This window comes from Ranitomeya imitator, chromosome 6 (genome assembly GCF_032444005.1).
Source record: "Ranitomeya imitator isolate aRanImi1 chromosome 6, aRanImi1.pri, whole genome shotgun sequence".
NCBI classification, from domain to species: domain Eukaryota; kingdom Metazoa; phylum Chordata; class Amphibia; order Anura; family Dendrobatidae; genus Ranitomeya; species Ranitomeya imitator.
This window is the reverse complement of record NC_091287.1, coordinates 128,690,938-128,709,672: the sequence shown is the minus strand read 5'-3', so window position 1 is coordinate 128,709,672 and position 18,735 is coordinate 128,690,938. Positions and strand designations below refer to the sequence as shown.

The following is an 18,735-nucleotide window of genomic DNA, read 5'->3' as shown; positions in this document are numbered from 1 at the left end:
CCGCACAAAGAATTGACATGCTGCGGAAAATACAACGCAGCGTTCCCGCGCGGTATTTTCCGCACCATGGGCACAGCGGATTTGGCTTTCCATATGTTTACATGGTACTGTAAACCTGATGGAACACTGCTGCGAATCCGCAGCGGCCAATCCGCACCGTGTGCACATAGCCTAATTCTAAAGGTATGTGCACACGCTGCGGAAAACGCTGCAGATCCGCAGCAGTTTCCCATGAGTTTACAGTTCAATGCAAACCTATGGGAAACAAAAATCGCTGTACACATGCTGCAGAAAAACTGCACGGAAACGCAGCGGTTTACATTCCGCAGCATGTCACTTCTTTCTGCGGATTCCGCAGCGGTTTTACAACTGCTCAAATAGAAAATCGCTGTTGTAAAACCGCATTGAAATGCGCAGAAAAAACGCGGTAAATCCGCCATAAATCCGCAGCGGTTTAGCACTGCGGATTTATCAAATCCGCAGCGGAAAAATCCGCAGAGGACCAGAATACGTGTGCACATACCGAAACCCTAACCCTAACCCTACCCCTAACCCTACCCCTACCCCTAGTTCTTACCCCAACCTTAGTGGAAAAAAAAAAAATTATTTTTTTTATTGTCCCTACCTATGGGGGTGACAAAGGGGGGGGGGGGGGGGTCATTTACTTTTTTTTTTATTTTGATCACTGAGATATAACCTATCTCAGTGATCAAAATTCACTCTGGAACGAATCTGCCGGCCGGCAGATTCGGCGGGCGCACTGCTCATGCGCCCGCCATTTTGGAAGATGGCGGCGCCCAGGAAAGAAGACTGACGGTCCCCGGGAGGCCAGGTAAGTATAAGGGGGGGGGGAGGGGGGGGGAGATCAGGGCACGGGGGGGGGGGGGGAGGGGAGTTGGGGTCGGAGCACGGGGGAGTGGATCGGAACACGGGGGGGTGGATCGGAGCACGGAGTGGGGGATCGCTGTGCGGGCGGGTGGATCGGAGCACGGGGGGGATCGCTGTGCGGGGGGGGGATCGGAGTGCGGGGGGAGCGGGCAGGAGGACGGGGGAGCGGAGCACAGGACCGAGGGGAGCGGACCACAGATCGGGGGGCTGGGGGGGTGATCGGAGGGGTGGGGTGGGTGCACATTAGTGTGTCCAGCCATGGCCGATGATATTGCAGCATCGGCCATGGCTGGATTGTAATATTTCACCATTTTTTTAGGTGAAATATTACAAATCGCTCTGATTGGCAGTTTCACTTTCAACAGCCAATCAGAGCGATCGTAGCCACGAGGGGGTGAAGCCACCCCCCCTGGGCTAAACTACCACTCCCCCTGTCCCTGCAGATCGGGTGAAATGGGAGTTAACCCTTTCACCCGATCTGCAGGGACGCGATCTTTCCATGACGCATATGCTGCGTCATGGGTCGGAATGGCACAGACTTTCATGACGCAGCGTATGCGTCAAAGGTCGGGAAGGGGTTAAACTTTTATGTATTTTTTTTTTTATTTCATATTTTTTTAAACATTTTTTTAAACTTTTGCCATGCTTTAATAGCCTAGAAGCTGGCATAGCCTGATCGGCTCTGCTACATAGCAGCGATCATCAGATCGCGCCTATGTAGCTTAACTACAGGCTTGCTATGAGCGCCGACCACGGGGTGGCGCTCACAGCAAGCAGGCATCAGCAACCATAGAGGTCTTAAAGAGACCTCTGGTTACTATACCGACGCATCGTTGACCCCCGATGAGAGCATTTCCGGCCACGCGGCGGGAAGCCGTAGTTAAATGCCGCTGTCAGCGTTTGACAGCAGCATTTAACTAGTTAATAGCAGCGGGTGGATCGCGATTCAGGTATTTGCTATTATTATTACACCTACTACATATTGGGATAAGATCTTGGAAATGGGAATACCCCTCTAACTTTGCTATCCAACTAACCAACCTCTATCCTCCCTACTCCTCTGTTTCTGCCCTCTGCAAATCCCTTCTTCGGCTCCCAATCCCCCACAACATATCCAGTTCAAACTAACATTGACCTACAAAGCCGTCCATAATCTGTCTCTTCCACATATCACCAAACTAATCTCCTGATATCTTTCCACATGTAGCCTCTGGTCTTCTAAAGACCTCCTTGTATTCTCCCAAATTTCTCCAGAATATCCCCCATCCTCTGGAAGTCTGTGCCCCAAGACGTCCGGGCCCTCTCCCCTCTGTACCAGTCTGTCATTGTTAGTTTGTTCACTGTAATTGATATTTGTATTTTGTATGGTAACCCAGCACAGTGGAACCGATGGAGATTTAAAAATAAATATATATGCTAGGTTAGAGCATGGATAAGGACAGTGGTGTTAAAAGTAAAAGCTCTTTCTTTCTTTTTTTGGTTATCACTTGGTGTAACTAAGGAAGCCAATCATAGGTGATACGGACACAACTTTACTTAAGACATGATGGCTTATGCCAGAGACCTCTTGTCTGTAATCGTAATGGGAAGTGGCAGCTCTGTGAAAATAAAACCTGATACATTTAGGGCACATGTAGGGAATTTGGGAAACTCATTAATGACATTGGGAAATGCTGATGCAAGTTGCACATGAAAACTAATAGCATACTGAGACGCCTAAAGCAGACGTTCATGTAAATAGCCTGCTTTACAAGGTAAAAGATACTGGTGTCAGATGCATCACAGCAATATATAGCAGATATTCAATATTGCATTAATAGATGTGTCCCTCAGTTGGAACTCCTTACGTTTTGAGATTTTTTTTTCTATAGGACCCATTAGGGTAAATGGAGCCTTGTACTCAGATCTGGTCAAGATTAAGGGTGAACAAATCAATTTAGCTTTTGACCAAATACAAAAGTAGAAATGTGGTGAAATAAGTCACCGATGCATTCCAATGCCCTGCAAATTAGCCAAAAGAAAAATCAGACAAAAATGAGTAATGGGTAATAAGCTGTGTCTTTGCAGCACAGTTAAAGAAGAAGGGCAGAGCTGCTGGTAAAGGGTTAACCTGCCAGAAAAGTACATGGCTACTTTATAAAGGGTTAGTCTACTACAAGAGGACTAGGAGCTTGGGATGTTTTAATCTGCTATTGGGGAGCTGTAGAGGCTTCTATTCTCCTTCTCTCCTATAATCACATGGAGCATGACTGCACAGAGTCTACCCACACAGTGGTAACTCCCAGCTCTGAGGCGGGAAGTCTTACAATCTGTCAGAATAGTGAGACAGTAAGGAGCCAAACTTAAGTCTCCCTCCTTAAATGGGCAAAGCTTTTGTTATGATATTAGAGACATTTTTAAATTTAAATAATTGTATATATTTCAGAAAGGGTCATATTTTGATCTCCTTTAACCTCTGGAATTTTTCCAAGATGTTCCAGATGCTCTTTAAGCTGCTCAACCACATTACATTGAAGGGAGTCTGTCAGCACAAAAGACTGTTCAAACAAAGCACTTTACCTTGTAGGGGACATGCTTGGCATCAAAAAGGGTGTATCAAGCACCTCATCAGCATATTAGAATAAACAACAATTTCTTGCAAACATGGCAATGGATTTAGACAGAACATTTTTTTATTAGGGCTGTGTCCCCTATAAGGTGCCGTGCTTGGTTTGAACTGTCATTTGCTTCTGACAAAATCCTTTTAATGTCAATCTAATGTGTACGGGAACTGTACCCTGACAGCAGATGTAGGTGAAAACAAGAATTCAGGATGCTGGTAACACACCGGGGCTTTAATTTGTGTCAGAACATCAGCAGCTCGCTGTTTTCTGGAGGACTAGATGTGAGAAACATTGAATAGAACAACGTAATAATGTAAATGATGGAGACTCAACACAACAAAAGGAGGGCGGTGGTGGTGGAATTGTGTACATACAGTCATGACTGAGCACAAGATGCAAGAATGCAGCAGGTGCAACAAGCATTGTACCTGTGTTACAGAGCTACACAGCAGATAGCAAGCTGCCTGGAAGAAAGCATCTAAAGCCCACTTCTGAGATGAAGGGGGCTGCTACCAGTAAGAAGGGAAGGAGAGACACCTGAAGGAAGAAAAGAAAAGTAAAAGGCAAGGGAAGAGGTTAGGAAGGAAGCAGACAGCAACAAGCATAAAGGAGTACAAGTCCCATGCTCATCTTAATGGACATTCGCAAGAAAGCTTTTCATGGCACTCAAATTCTTGCAGTTGTTCCTTAGGAAGAGTCTTTTTGATAATGCCTGTCCACACACAGCCATTTCCAAAACAGGCAGCCCTGAAGATTAATATAGCTGAAGACCTGGCCGCTATTTGTACACATACGGATGGAGCTGCCAGATTAAAAACAAGACAAGACAACCCTTCTGGTCCAGCAGCTCATTGTCACAACAGCAATATGTCCTGAAAATGCCAGAAAAGTGTGCGAAAGCCATAATAAGAGTGAAATACAGGGTTTGCACAGGTAAACATAGAAATAGTTGTTTGAAGTGGTTTTCCTGCTCTTTTAAAGGGAATCGGTCCTTCAAAAAGCAGATAAGGGCATGCAGGTCTTGAAAGCAAAATGCATGGACCCTTTATAACTTGTTGCTGCATTACAGAGTAATTAACATTGGAATTTATATGCAAATGACATGTTAAGTGCTCTGGGTGTAACCTCCCAGCACCAGTCTTTTTAATTTGATTTATGTCATAAGGCAGGCGAGGAGATCAGGCAGTGAGCCACTGTATCAGTAAAGCTAAACAGGCTGGTGCCTGGCAACCAGCTCTAGAGGCAGTGGCCCCTTAAGTGCCACTTAACTAATTTGCATATGAATTAAAATGCTAATCACTCGGGAATGCCGCAAAAGATAGAAGATATTAAGGTTTCATAGACCTGCAGGTCAATGTATGCTTTTCTTTAGGTGAGGATTGATCTTACAGATTCCCTCTAACCACTCTGCCTCCAATGAATTAGAGAGCTGGGATATGATTGGTTACAATGGACAACTTCTCCTCTCTATCCCGGTATAAATCTCCTCCCATGAGGTACAGAGGCCGACTAGTAGCAACTTGACCGAAGTCAAGATTTCTATTACATCCAAAACCCTCCTACCCCAGAGGACATACCTATTTCCAGGAAGACCACTTTATAGCAGCATGTTTTTATGCCAGAATTATCCAAACATTCTTTAAACTCAGAGATTGAACATTTGCAAAACATTCCACATAGAGGGTTATGTCAGCATGCCGTGCATGTGCTCTATATTAGAGTTGTACAGCTTTCAATTGCCAATATTAATATTTAATATACAGATACTTTGGTGGTGCCTTCTTATCTAGGGTCTACTACTTGTTTTTTTTCTTGAGTATAATACCATCTCTTTTGGACAAAATTGATGGTTTGGTGCAGCTCTGAGATCTAGAAAGATATGCTATAGTGCTTCACCAACAGTAACCTGACGTCATGGATCCATTCTGAGGGAAGCTTCATCGGGGAAGAGATTCTTCATGGTAGAGATCTGCCTGGATTTGTATTGAGGAACTTTATAATTCTACAAAAGTTCTATGATCATGCACAGCCCATTTGCCTCCATTTATAGGATTATTCCCAAAATCACAATGCGGGTCTTATAATAATGTACATTTATAGTTATTAATTTATGCCAATATAACCCATGGTTAAATCTGTCCCGTTTCGCACACATTGCCCGTTCTTAGGATGCACCTTAAGGCTCTATTTACCCTTGAGTTGCCATTGCATCAGATTTGTTGTGGTTTCACAGCTCCTGGTCAAATATGTGCAGTCAGTACAAATGCTTTCAAATGGCTTCCAGCATAGCTCAGCTGTGCTATGCTTCCAATGACAAAGTATACTACATTTAGAATACACCTTATTCTTCTGTGCACTGTTTGGTCTCGTAAAGTAGTCCGTCATGCCGATTTTGTCTTTTGGCATCTAGATCAACATGGCTGTATTTGTCATTTTACATTACTGATCTGTAAGAGTTCAACAGTCCTGCATATAGTAGAAGATATTCCTCTATCATATGCATCTACAAAGAAGCATCTGTCACATTAATTTGTCAGCATCCAGCATTAAACACAGCCCAGCTCCGGTTGTGTCAGCTTTGCTGTGCCTAGTTATTACAAACTCCATTGTGCCGGCAGAGTAAAGCAGAGCACAGGGCAATTCAGCTTGGCTGCAAACCAGCTAACTGAGCAATGATGCTAACACACGTATGCAGCTATGTTGATGTAGATGGCAGAAAAGTATATCTATTAGGTATAATTGCGTTTAAGAGCATGCAGAAGAGCAGAATGTATTCTTAAACTAGATTAAGTTGATGATGTGCCAAATATCTGTGGTGAGTGCAGCGGAGTACAGCACAGCATGGCAACGCTATGCTGGAAGCCTGTGCTATTATACACATTCATCAGTGAGCTAAGCTTCCTGCATAGCTCAAAGTCATCAATTCAGAGAGATGGTGCTAGTGAAAAGCACAAAGCAGTAATGTGCTGCTGGGAACCGTGACAGAATAGGACCACCCATTTAGAGATGTGAAGTTGGATGCATAGAGGGGCAAGATCAAGATGAAAAAAAGACAGGTGCAAGAATCTTTCTTTGGGCTTAGGCTGTATATTATCGATAAGTGTGCTTTGTGAACAATAGTCAGATTGTGGGAATAACCCTTATAAACATATAATCAAGAAAATTTCCCAACTTAGATGAGAAACAGAGGTGGTGATGAATGCCTACCTGTGGCATCCATTAACCAGCTGTTTATTGGATAGGTCATAAGCTTTTACAAAATAACTAAAATCCAATGTTAATCCTCAGCACAGTCTGAATGTGAGACATGGATTTTGCTGCAGTTATGGCAGATTTGTGTTGAAATACTAGCCAGAAAAACTTCAAATGTTGGCATGTGTGGACTCCCATTAGGTAAGCTTCCCATAGCTATGCTATAAGGGGTATTCTCAAGTTATCTCTTGAACAGCTCAGAGATATGCAATCTCCTTACTCCCTGGATTCTGACTGTGCGGGCTCTCCTCCTCAAGTGACAGCTGAGTAGCAGAACTGTAAAATTAGTGTAACTGAAAGGCTCAGCACAAGTTCTGCTTGATCACATTCAGCAATCGATGGTTGGTTCTTTAGTCTGCACTGTTATAAATATATCTTCATATAGAGATTACAGGGCATCTGGACACACACACAGCTCCAGACAGTGAGAGCCATGATTAACAGACCTGCTCTGAAAGCTGTGGGGAGGATCCTCAGAAGTGGAGAGTGATATGAGCAGGCAACTGCTGTATAGAAATCAATGTGCTGGAGAAAGGAGGCTGGTATATTAAGATTTTACCCCTCTCCTCGAATATAACTACTGTGCACGCTCCATGGAAACCAGCTGTACACAATGAAAGATAAAAGCTCATATTGCAAGATAATAGCAGCAGATAGAAAAAGCAAGTCAATAGCAAACTTGCTTATTTTCATCCTGTCTAAGGAATTAAAGCCATTTCATAACTTGAGAATACACCTTTAAAGAAGGTTGGTAAGAGCGACAATTTTGGTTTTAAAAATACCGTATGTTAGTCTAAAACCATGCATATAAAATTAGGAAAAGGAGTAGCAGCCATGCAACATAGCTAAGGTGTAATCCTGGGGCAGCACGGCGGTGCAGTGGTTAGCACTGCAGCCTTGCAGCGCTGGGGTCCTGGGTTCTAATCCCACCCAGGACAACATCTGCAAAGAGTTTGTATGCTCTCTCCGTGTTTGCGTGGGTTTCCTCCGTGTACTCCAGTTTCCTCCCACATTCCAAAGACATACTGATAGGGATTCTAGATTGTGAGCCTCATCGGGGACAGTGATGATAATGTGTGCAAAACTGTAAAGCTCTGCGGAATATGTTAGCGCTATATAAAAATAAAGATCATTATTATTATTATTATTATTATCCTGTTCATTGTAGGAACATATTGCACTCGCTGGCAGTAATAGACTGCTTCACAGCCATCTGTTATTTTCATCTGCATATGTGTTTTTTTTTTTTTCTTCTCCAGAAAACAGCTTCTAACAGCAGATCAGTGTAATAGAGGAGGCCTTAAGTGGGGGATACCCCTCCAAGGTATCCATATCCCCCAATAGGGCATATAGAGATAAGGTACATTTTGAATGCAGCTTTGGTCTGCAGTACAGGCAATAAATCTGTGACAATACAAGTTGCCCTGTATTTACATAGATAGTCGTCATTTTCTGTGAATAAAAACAATATATTATAAAGAAGCCGATTCCCCAGTTAGAGAGGACTGCTTACCAGTGAGGTATCCTGCGGTTTGTGATTCAGAAATGAACAAGTCATGTTTCTGATCTTTAAAGGCACTCCATACAGAGGATCGAGACAGAATTTCATTTACCTAGAAAATACAGAATCATTTTTATTTCTTACGAATATAGGCAGGTGCATACATTACATTATTGTAGGAGATTACTCACTTGTTCCCCATACTGTAGGCTACGAGTCATTGACTTCAATGCTTTAACTATCTGAGCCTTTGTGGCAGCAGGACTTTCTAAGTTCTCAAGGCCTTGTCCTTCAAGCAACCTTAGTAAATATGAAACTAGATCAGCTTTAAGTGCCTGGAAGACATAAATGATATTATATACTTATCAATTTTAACATGAGATTTTTTTTTTTGTATTTACATGGACAGAAAAAAACACTAACCCCCACCCAGCTATATAATCTACCAAATATAACGGTTTGCTGCCTTTTAAATGCAACCTACAGAAAGAACTCTGGACACATTTGCGGGAAGCAGTGATCAAAAATTCCCTCCTAAAGCTTAATTGTAAAGAGCTGCGGAATATGTTGACGCTATAAAAATAAAATGACTAAACCAGCACTCCTCCTTGGGACTGAAAGGTGAAGACATATTTCTCCTCTATTGTCACCATACCTGGTGCCCTGCATTTGCCTACCCCTACCTCCTCTGCTCAGATTGGCTTTTTTTTTCTCCTGCTTCCAAAATGACTGTCGCAGTGGCATAGGGAGTGCAGTGGTAAGTCTAAAAGACTGCCTTAACCTATCCCACATTACAGGAAAGAGAGGTGTGATTTTGACATAATGCGGGGGTCAGAAGATCGAAAAGCAGATCTGATCGGAGGAGGCAGTGGGAGGAAAGTGGAGGGCACCTGGTGACTATAGATGAGAAATGCATAGTCAATTTTCAGTCCCAAGTTGAAGGGTCGCCTTGGGCTGTGTGCACACACTGAGTTTTTGCTGTTTTTTTTCAGTGCAGATTTGTCACAAAACCTGGTGTTTGCTGATGCCAGCAAAGTGAATGAGAATCCTGAAGCCTCATGCACACAATGCTTATTTGTGACATGCAGATTTGTTGCAGATTTAAATCTGCCGTACAACAATTCTTTCAGAGTTTGTGCTGCAGATTTCACTCATACTAATAAGTGGGGAACAATCTGTGCAAAAACACAAGCAAAAAGCGAGCAAAAACGTGCGGTTTTTTTTTTACCAAGAGATGCAGAAATTTGAGCGCCAAATACTTAACGTGTGCAAACTGTTAAAGTTGTGCAAAGCTTTGCAGATGCAGAAAACATTTGGTGGAGGTGAGAGCTGCTAAAGGGGAATACACAAGTCATTACATGCAAGGGTTCACTTTTTCTCCTTTCATTTTCCCCCCAAAAAGACTGTGCTAGCAGTATAGTTAGATCGTGACTTCGATAACAGACCATATTTTACTAGTAAGCAGTGCAGCTCCAAAGTAAAGTAACAGACGTGTTCTCACTTGTGCCACCAACTCCGTTTGCTCTTTCTGGAACATCCTATTGAGAGCCTCACAAGCTATTCCAATCATGTCCGACCGTTTCTTCATCCCACACATGAATGGTCCAATTGTTTCCAGTGAAGCCATTGCCCGGACACATAACTGAGATAACACAAAAGGGACGTTTAATTCCATGGAGGTCAAGTGACAAGGATTGAAAACTATCCTGCGCAGTCATACCGTACCTCATTATCCGTCATCGTGTGGATGACCCGTATTGCACACTTTGGAATTGCGTTGTTCTTGTGGTTCAATGCCTGGAGGATCTTCGGCAGGTGACCCAAAGGTGGGACTTGGTCCAATAACTGGGGCTGGGCATTGAACAGACAGACTGTTGCTGTAGTTACAGTTTCTAAGGTTTCACCCTATAGGAAAAGAAAAATATTTAAAACTTTTACTTGTATTATTTAAAAAAAAAAAAAAAAAGGAATCGGGAAATGACCTATTTGTTAAATCAAGTTCTGGCATTATATTACTGTGGGGGTGATGGGGCATCAATTCTGTATACATTGGTGCTCGTCCGTACTTCCAATATCTTGTCAGACTAACTAAGCACATCCTCAACTTTGCGGTTAATCAGCTTGACAAGATTTTGGCGCTACGGACCCCGGCTGCAACATCAGCAGCTGACTGTGAAATGGGTAAAGAGGGATTTTGAGCTATTCTACGATCAACTTCTCATCTTTGAGAATTTAAACGATGGGAACACCATCAAAATGTAGAGTTAATGCTTTCCTTCACTCACCCTATGGCAGAAATGTAATGCCAACAAGCAATGCTACAGAATATAGATTTATATGAAACATTTATATCTGAAACTGATATTCACGGCCCAGTAATCTTACATGGACATTATTTTTTTCCAGCAGTTCTGTAAATTTCTCCAGTATAGCAACCAGAAACTCTCTCGGCTTCCGTAGAACCCAAGCAGGCTGAGCGATAAATATCCTTAGGAAAACGCCGCCGACTGATAATTCCCCTTGTGCCTCTCCAAATGCGATATTGAAATCATCAGGCAACTAGAGAAGACCAAAAGCATTTTGGATTATTTTTAAAAAACACATAGTTGAAACCATAAATACAAAGCAAACAACAATGCAAATATTTAAAGGGAATCTGTCAGCAGGTTATTGCCATTTAATCTGACAGCAGCATGAGGTATGGACAGGGAATCTGATTCCACTGATATATCAGTTTACGAGGTGCAGCAGTTGTGATAGAGTCAGTGTTTTATCTGCTACAGGTCTAGCAGAGCTCGGTTGTTGAGCTGTGTATAACCCACCCCATTCCACAGCCTCCTGTATACACTGTATAGTGATAGAGAGCTGCTAATCTGTGCTGGGGATGGGGTTAGACTAGGAGGCACAAGGTCAGTTGTCCTGTAGTGATAATCTCCTGTTGATAAAATACTGACTGTAGTGAAACAACACCACACAGCTCAGTATGTGCCGTTGCTCAAACCAGGTTCTCTGCCCTTACACTATGGTGCTCTGGGCTGTTGAGTCAGAGTCTGTGTCAATTCTGGCAGAGTTGGTATAAAATGGACCAACGCCAACTCATAACATATATTATAAATTGAGTGCAGTAGTACAATGCTGGATGTGCTGTAAAATTTTTCATAACAATTTGGGAAAGTTATGAAATGCCCTACAAATGTCTGTTCCTGATTTAAGGGTCTCAGCTTTTAGTTGAGATGAATCTGTGCTGCACTTTATGTACATGCTCAGTAGTGTCCAGTGCTGTGGAGATGAATCTGTGCTGCACTTTATGTACATGCTCAGTAGTGTCCAGTGCTGTGGAGATGAATCTGTGCTGCACTTTATGTACATGCTCAGTAGTGTCCAGTGCTGTGGAGATGAATCTGTGCTGCACTTTATGTACATGCTCAGTAGTGACCAGTGCTGTGGAGATGAATCTGTGCTGCACTTTATGTACATGCTCAGTAGTGACCAGTGCTGTGGAGATGAATCTGTGCTGTACTTTATGTACATGCTCAGTAGTGACCAGTGCTGTGGAGATGAACCTGTGCTGCACTTTATATACATGCTCAGTAGTGACCAGTGCTGTGGAGATGAACCTGTGCTGCACTTTATGTACATGCTCAGTAGTGACCAGTGCTGTGGAGATGAACCTGTGCTGCACTTTATATACATGCTCAGTAGTGACCAGTGCTGTGGAGATGAACCTGTGCTGCACTTTATGTACATGCTCAGTAGTGACCAGTGCTGTGGAGATGAATCTGTGCTGCACTTTATGTACATGCTCAGTAGTGACCAGTGCTGTGGAGATGAATCTGTGCTGCACTTTATGTACATGCTCAGTAGTGACCAGTGCTGTGGAGATGAATCTGTGCTGTACTTTATGTACATGCTCAGTAGTGACCAGTGCTGTGGAGATGAACCTGTGCTGCACTTTATATACATGCTCAGTAGTGACCAGTGCTGTGGAGATGAACCTGTGCTGCACTTTATGTACATGCTCAGTAGTGACCAGTGCTGTGGAGATGAATCTGTGCTGTACTTTATGTACATGCTCAGTAGTGACCAGTGCTGTGGAGATGAATCTGTGCTGCACTTTATGTACATGCTCAGTAGTGACCAGTGCTGTGGAGATGAATCTGTGCTGTACTTTATGTACATGCTCAGTAGTGACCAGTGCTGTGGAGATGAATCTGTGCTGTACTTTATGTACATGCTCAGTAGTGACCAGTGCTGTGGAGATGAACCTGTGCTGCACTTTATGTACATGCTCAGTAGTGACCAGTGCTGTGGAGATGAATCTGTGCTGTACTTTATGTACATGCTCAGTAGTGTCCGGTGCTGTGGAGATGAATCTGTGCTGCACTTTATGTACATGCTCAGTAGTGTCCAGTGCTGTGGAGATGAATCTGTGCTGTACTTTATGTACATGCTCAGTAGTGACCAGTGCTGTGGAGATGAATCTGTGCTGTACTTTATGTACATGCTCAGTAGTGACCAGTGCTGTGGAGATGAATCTGTGCTGCACTTTATGTACCTCAGTAGTGAGGCAGTGCTGTGGAGATGAATCTGTGCTGCTATGTACATGCTCAGTAGTGACCAGTGCTGTGGAGATGAAACTGTGCTGCACTTTATGCACATGCTCAGTAGTGAAGCAGTGCTGTGGAGATGAATCTGTGCTGCACTTTATGCACATGCTCAGTAGTGACCAGTGCTGTGGAGATGAATCTGTGCTGCACTTTATGTACATGCTCAGTAGTGACCAGTGTTGTGGAGATGAATCTGTGCTGCACTTTATGTACATGCTCAGTAGTGAAGCAGTGTTGCGGAGTCGGAGTCAGGGAAATTGAGAAGTCGGAGGTTTGTCGGAGCTGGTGCTCTTTACATACATAGCAAAAAACTTGTTGACAGATTCCACTAAAAAAGTGCACACAAGTTTTTTGGGGAAAAAACACTACTCGAGTTTGTGATGCAATTTTTGAACTAATGTGAGGAATGGATTTCAAAAGGAACAGTAGAAAGAAAGCTTCATATTTCTGATTTACATTTAGCATAAAGCAATTTACCTGCAAATACATTTGTTAGTTTAAAAATAAAACAAAGAAACTTACCCTCCAATTTGCATCAGGGTTTTCTACCTGCTGCCTAAAGTGCCTAAGAGTTAAAAAGCATATTAGTATATGTCCATACCAATACAAAAAGAGTAGATCAGATAGAACAACTACTGCAAGAGACAACAACTGGGACTACATCACGTAGATATCCTCTAGTATACATGTAATTAATATTCATCATACATACATACATACATTATGGCCACTAGATCTCACAGAGTAAAATATGGAGCTTTGCGGCTGTGTAACCCCAGCATCTTGCACATTGGCGGAGGAGTCATAGCTTAGTCATGATATATGCTTACTTTAGGAATCACAAGGGGTGTCACCAAGAGTAACGCAGATTACGTTTGTTGCTTAGAAAGAATACTTTGTACATACTATATTCCTATATAAGATGCAAGACTGTATGAATAAAAACCTTTTGTTACTACATAGTATCACCTATGATTTATAACAGCCTACACTCACTTACTGTACACGGTCAAGTGTAAAACCCATACACCCCAGGACGCAAGTCACCAGAGCGGAGCCAGCAAGGAATGCTTGAAGACTGACAGTCCTCCTCAGCGACCTGGGGCTGCCCATTAGGGTGGTTACTGCTGAGGAGCAGTTTAGTAAAGAGCACAGCAGCGCTACATTAGTGCAAAGAGCAAGATCTCATGAGATATCACTTCTTCATGGGAGACGGGTCACAAGGGTTGTGGGATACAGCTCTACATGCCAGGATCCTACAATCTGAAAGTTTGGAACGGACTTTTACAAGAAAGTCAGGTCTTTTTGGGGACGTTAGAGACCCTTCTTACTGCTTTTGTTAATGTGTGATATTTAGAAAACAATCAGCAATCTGGGGTTGCCTACTCTTATTAAAGCACCACTGCAGTGTTTTTTTTTTTTTTAATTTTACCGATGGAGTGGTGCTTCAAACCCCCTGCCCCTACTCATACTCGCCTTCCGGCATCTTCCCCTTCTATCACTGCCGCTCTGGTCGGTCTCTGGCAGTTTGTGACCTGCTGGCTGCTCCAGTGATTGCTGGAGCGAGCCGGAAGGTCACACTTTAATGTAAGTCTATGGGAGCCTTGTTCTGGCTTTCATAGACTTGCATTGAGAGGTTAACGCAACTTTTGACTCCTGGTCAGTCAGAAGCTACTGACACAAGATGGCACAGAGGGGCCGGAGTGGCACCGGAACATGAATATATGACATGGGGGAGCGGGACTTAGGTTCAAAAAATGATGGAGTGATGTTTTACATAAAAATTGCAGTCCCAGATTGGTGATAAGTGCTTCTTGAGCCCTGAAGCCTGTGGAATTATGAATGCAGCTCTAGATTATAATGCCTGAATGTGACTCTATACAAGATAAATAAAACAATGTGTCTACAAAAAGCCTACTTTTTATGCAGATAAGATTCCTTATGCACACCATAAAATTCCGTTTACAGATGAACCTGCACTTCAGTGGTCAGTATGGTGAAAAGATAATGTGGAGGAGGTATTACAGTCTTAAGTGCTGTACTAATAGGTTTCATGTTTCCACTTACTCCAACATCATTTCACGGACTGTGGTGGACACTTTTTCCCTGGAGTTATCGTTCCAAATTAATTCTGGATTTTCATGGGTTCCTTCAAATATATGGACAGCGGCTTCAGCATTGTCCCTCATTGCATCCATGAATACCCCTGGTAAGAACTTAATCAATGCAATTCTGACCTATAATATCAGGAAACATTTGCATTAGCTATACCTTCAAATAAAATTCTGTTTAATGATCTGAGAAAACATATTGAGAAGACTAACCCACCTTAGGGCCAACAAGTTTGTCTGTTGTCATTTTGGCAAACAGCTCGGCGGTTTGTGATCGGACTTGGGGGTGAGTGGAGTTGCAAAACATATCCAATAAGTAGATTAAAGCTCCTGGAAAAAAAGAAAAAAGCTAAAATTAAACTGGAGGCTGCGCATATGCAGTATATACATAACTGGCAGATGAACAGTGTGAACTTATACAACTTCTATCATCTGGGCAGTGACATTGAGTGGGCCTATGTGTACCACCCAAGCCACTGGCAGAGGAACACAGAGTACTGTATATGGCCATCAATAAAACAGCACCTTCCACATACCTTTGGCCATGGCCTCCTTTACGATTTTTGTATTCGATGTTAGAGCATATAAGGTTGCAAGAACAAGCTGCCGACCTGAAGAGAGAACACAAGTCAGATCGCTTTAAAGATGTGTAGTTCAGCTTCACTTTCTATAAAAAGCCCAATATAACTGCCTTATATCCAATAACCATGGGTTGTATGTATTAAATGTACGTAGCATTAAAAGAAAAACAAAACAAAAAACTTACTTGTTGGCAATGAATGCAATAGCGATAATAAGCTGGAGAGGACCATGGATTCGGCAATGTTATTAACACATTCCTGATTACTTGTGACTATGTTGACTACCTGTTACGTAAAATATACAGCAAAAAATACATTAAAAATTTGAAAAAAGAAAACCATCATCACTTAAAGATTGTGTTCAAAAACCGTTCTACAACATTTTCCTGAAACTGTGGTACATTTATGCAAGACCGCAACGGCTTACCTCCAATGCAAGCTGCTGAACTTTTCCAGCTCCATGGACTCGCAGCAATGAAAAAATCAATTTGAAATGTCCAATACATTCAGTCTCTGACCCTGATGTAAAAAAAGACAACAAAAAAGGCCACATTATTCACTAGACCCACATGATTTAGGTACCCTCTAGGTTAAAAAAGAAAAAAAGGTCATATGAACACTACATGTGGATCATGCCAAAATATAAATCACTAATGCCATTTATATACATTATTAAGGAATAATTATACAAAAAACCTCTGTATTTAACAATAGCAACCCAAAACAATATGGACTCCTGGCTGGCTCTGCTTCTAGGATATCCTGGAGAGGAACAGGCTGAGGTAGTTAACAAATGTGAGGCAATAAATAAATCAATTACACGTGTTGTCCGGTCTTCTGATGAATGTCTGCAGTCATGCCATGTGAATGCAGACTTCGGAATCCTTACTGCGCGTGCATTTCACACAGTCAGGATTCTCCGGTGTCAAAAAACGGGTGGTCATGTGACAAAGTGTGCAATTCCAATGCTTCTGGCTACATTCTGACTAGAAGTGCTGGGCCTCGCTAAAAACAAGTGAATTGAGCACGTCCAGCTAGTCGGCATGTGACCACATGTATGCGCTTACTGGCAACATCAGGGAAACCAGACAGTGTTGGGAAGTCAGAAGAGTGACTGCAGACTTATCACAAGACCAGACCACCCACTCCATTGATAGGACTTTGCTGCTCCGCACTACAACATCGTGGTTATGAAGGCTAAAAGTACTGCATTATACAAGCTATATCAGTGCAATCTTCCATGGGATAGCAATGATAGACCGTTCCATTAATTGTTAGCATGATGGTAAAAAAAAAAAACAAAACCTGTTACCTGGGTTGTGCTTGATTACATTCCTTAAAGCTTCTAGGGCCATTTCAACCTTTTGTAATCTTTCTCCATGCTGTTCAGACTCCACTTTTCCAGTCTGGGTCATGGCCATGAGTGTATGAAGGTACTGGGCTTGTGATCCAATATAATCGAGCAGACTAGCGGCAAAGGCTTTTGGTGCCTATGCAAGAAATAGAAAAATGGCAAAAAAAATGATAGAATCAAATCCCAAATTCAAGCAAGTATGACCTTAACGTCGCCAAGACTAGGAATATTTCATAGGTGATTTTTTTCTAAAATAGGAAACCATCAGAAAATATTGTATTATCAGGCCACAGTGTCTTCAGACATAAGGCACAGCATTTCATTAATTACCTGACTGCAAATTGCTGCTGTTAATGTATGGAGTCTGTAATGAAGAAAACTATGCAGTCCAAAAAAAACCCCAAAAACTATATAACTATATAACTATAACTATATATATATATATATATATATATATATATATACATATATATATATATATATATATATACATACACACACATATATATATATATATATATATATATATATATATAACTATCTATCTATCTATATATATATCAGACGACACTCTGTTCACACCAGTGTCCTGTCCTGGATTCACTTGCAACACAGCCATGTCAGCTATGCCAGATACATCATTGCATAGATGAAGGGTTTCAATATATTTTCATTTATCGATCACCAGTGAACACTCACCTCAAGCTGGAACGTGGGCTGTTCGTTGTAGACCCGGACAAAAATCTCTCCCACAATCAGCTCTTTGGAGTGATCACTGAACACGAAATCAGCCCCGTAACTTTTATCACATTCTCCCTGGAAAAGAAAAAATATAAATCTTATTATGTTTCCTGTAACACTGCATATAATACATTTGAATGCATCTTCCTCATTGACTGCCAGAGAGGAAATAATCTAGATCCTTTATTTCTTACTCGTCTTGTCATATTTTCCTGCTCAGATTCCAGAAATTCTAAGAGTTCTGCTCGGGTACCATTGTTCCATATCAGGTAGGGGCTTTCTGTGTTACAGTTCAGCATTTTCAGGGTCTGAGGAGTAAAAAAAGAAGAAATCTAGTAATGATCACACATCACAGCCAATAGTAAAAGCAGGGATTGTGTACACCTTCCAGTAACGCTTTGTCTTTGAAAGTGATCGATATGGAATTCTGAAGGAAAGGATCACAATTCTACCAACTAAAACTATATTTTTTTTTTAATTAGTTCAGCTTTAGAATATGTTGTGATATCTATTTCTTAAAATGAATGGCAACCAGTAAATCACATACTATAGAAACAAAATAGTGTTAAACCGTAACAGTTTTAATTTTTATTTCATAAATCAATTGTACACACAAAAATATGGAACTTTGCAATATATCTTATTCCTTCTCTGTCAGTATCATTCATTCTCAAAAATCAACGGTAAAATGAGTCTTCAGTGCACACAGATTTTTAGACTTCTGAGACAGGAGAAGACAGCTAGCGCGGATAAGATTTGATGCAGAGGGGAAGGTGGAAGCACTGGGCCTCCTGCTCCTCTCCCTCTACATAGAATATCATTAGCACCAATTGTCCCCTCCTTTCTCAGTAATGTAAAAATCTGTCTTTACGAGTACAGATTTACCTGGATTTGAGATTTTTGAAAATGAAAGATCAGCCCCAGAGGAGGAAAAAAACTGATTTCTATGATAAGATATAATACAAATTTTCTTATTTTCACGTATACTATTGATTTATAAAACAAAAATTATAAGGACTATTAGGCAATGTTCACACGCTGCGGATTTTGCTGCGGATCCGCAGCAGTTTCCCATGAGTTTACAGTACAATGTAAAC

General features: G+C 41.9%; 1 protein-coding gene across 4 annotated transcripts in view; it reads right to left on the bottom strand.

The window, feature by feature from the left end:
• DNAJC13 (DnaJ heat shock protein family (Hsp40) member C13) overlaps nt 1-18,735 on the bottom strand; it is a 248,732-nt gene that overhangs the window by 17,599 nt on the left and 212,398 nt on the right. For 3 of the 4 annotated variants that reach the window (XM_069730085.1, XM_069730086.1, XM_069730088.1), the window contains 14 exons: nt 17,833-17,946; nt 17,597-17,713; nt 16,856-17,033; nt 15,971-16,062; nt 15,729-15,828; nt 15,499-15,573; nt 15,180-15,292; nt 14,919-15,088; nt 13,374-13,416; nt 10,630-10,803; nt 9,970-10,149; nt 9,746-9,886; nt 8,436-8,579; nt 8,257-8,356 (listed from right to left, as the gene is read on the bottom strand). In XM_069730085.1, the coding sequence (XP_069586186.1) occupies nt 8,257-8,356; nt 8,436-8,579; nt 9,746-9,886; nt 9,970-10,149; nt 10,630-10,803; nt 13,374-13,416; nt 14,919-15,088; nt 15,180-15,292; nt 15,499-15,573; nt 15,729-15,828; nt 15,971-16,062; nt 16,856-17,033; nt 17,597-17,713; nt 17,833-17,946 (1,741 nt within the window). Of the gene's footprint in view, nt 1-3,903; nt 4,029-8,256; nt 8,357-8,435; nt 8,580-9,745; nt 9,887-9,969; nt 10,150-10,629; nt 10,804-13,373; nt 13,417-14,918; nt 15,089-15,179; nt 15,293-15,498; nt 15,574-15,728; nt 15,829-15,970; nt 16,063-16,855; nt 17,034-17,596; nt 17,714-17,832; nt 17,947-18,735 lie in introns of those variants that run through there. The other variant, XM_069730087.1, reaches the window with a different exon arrangement.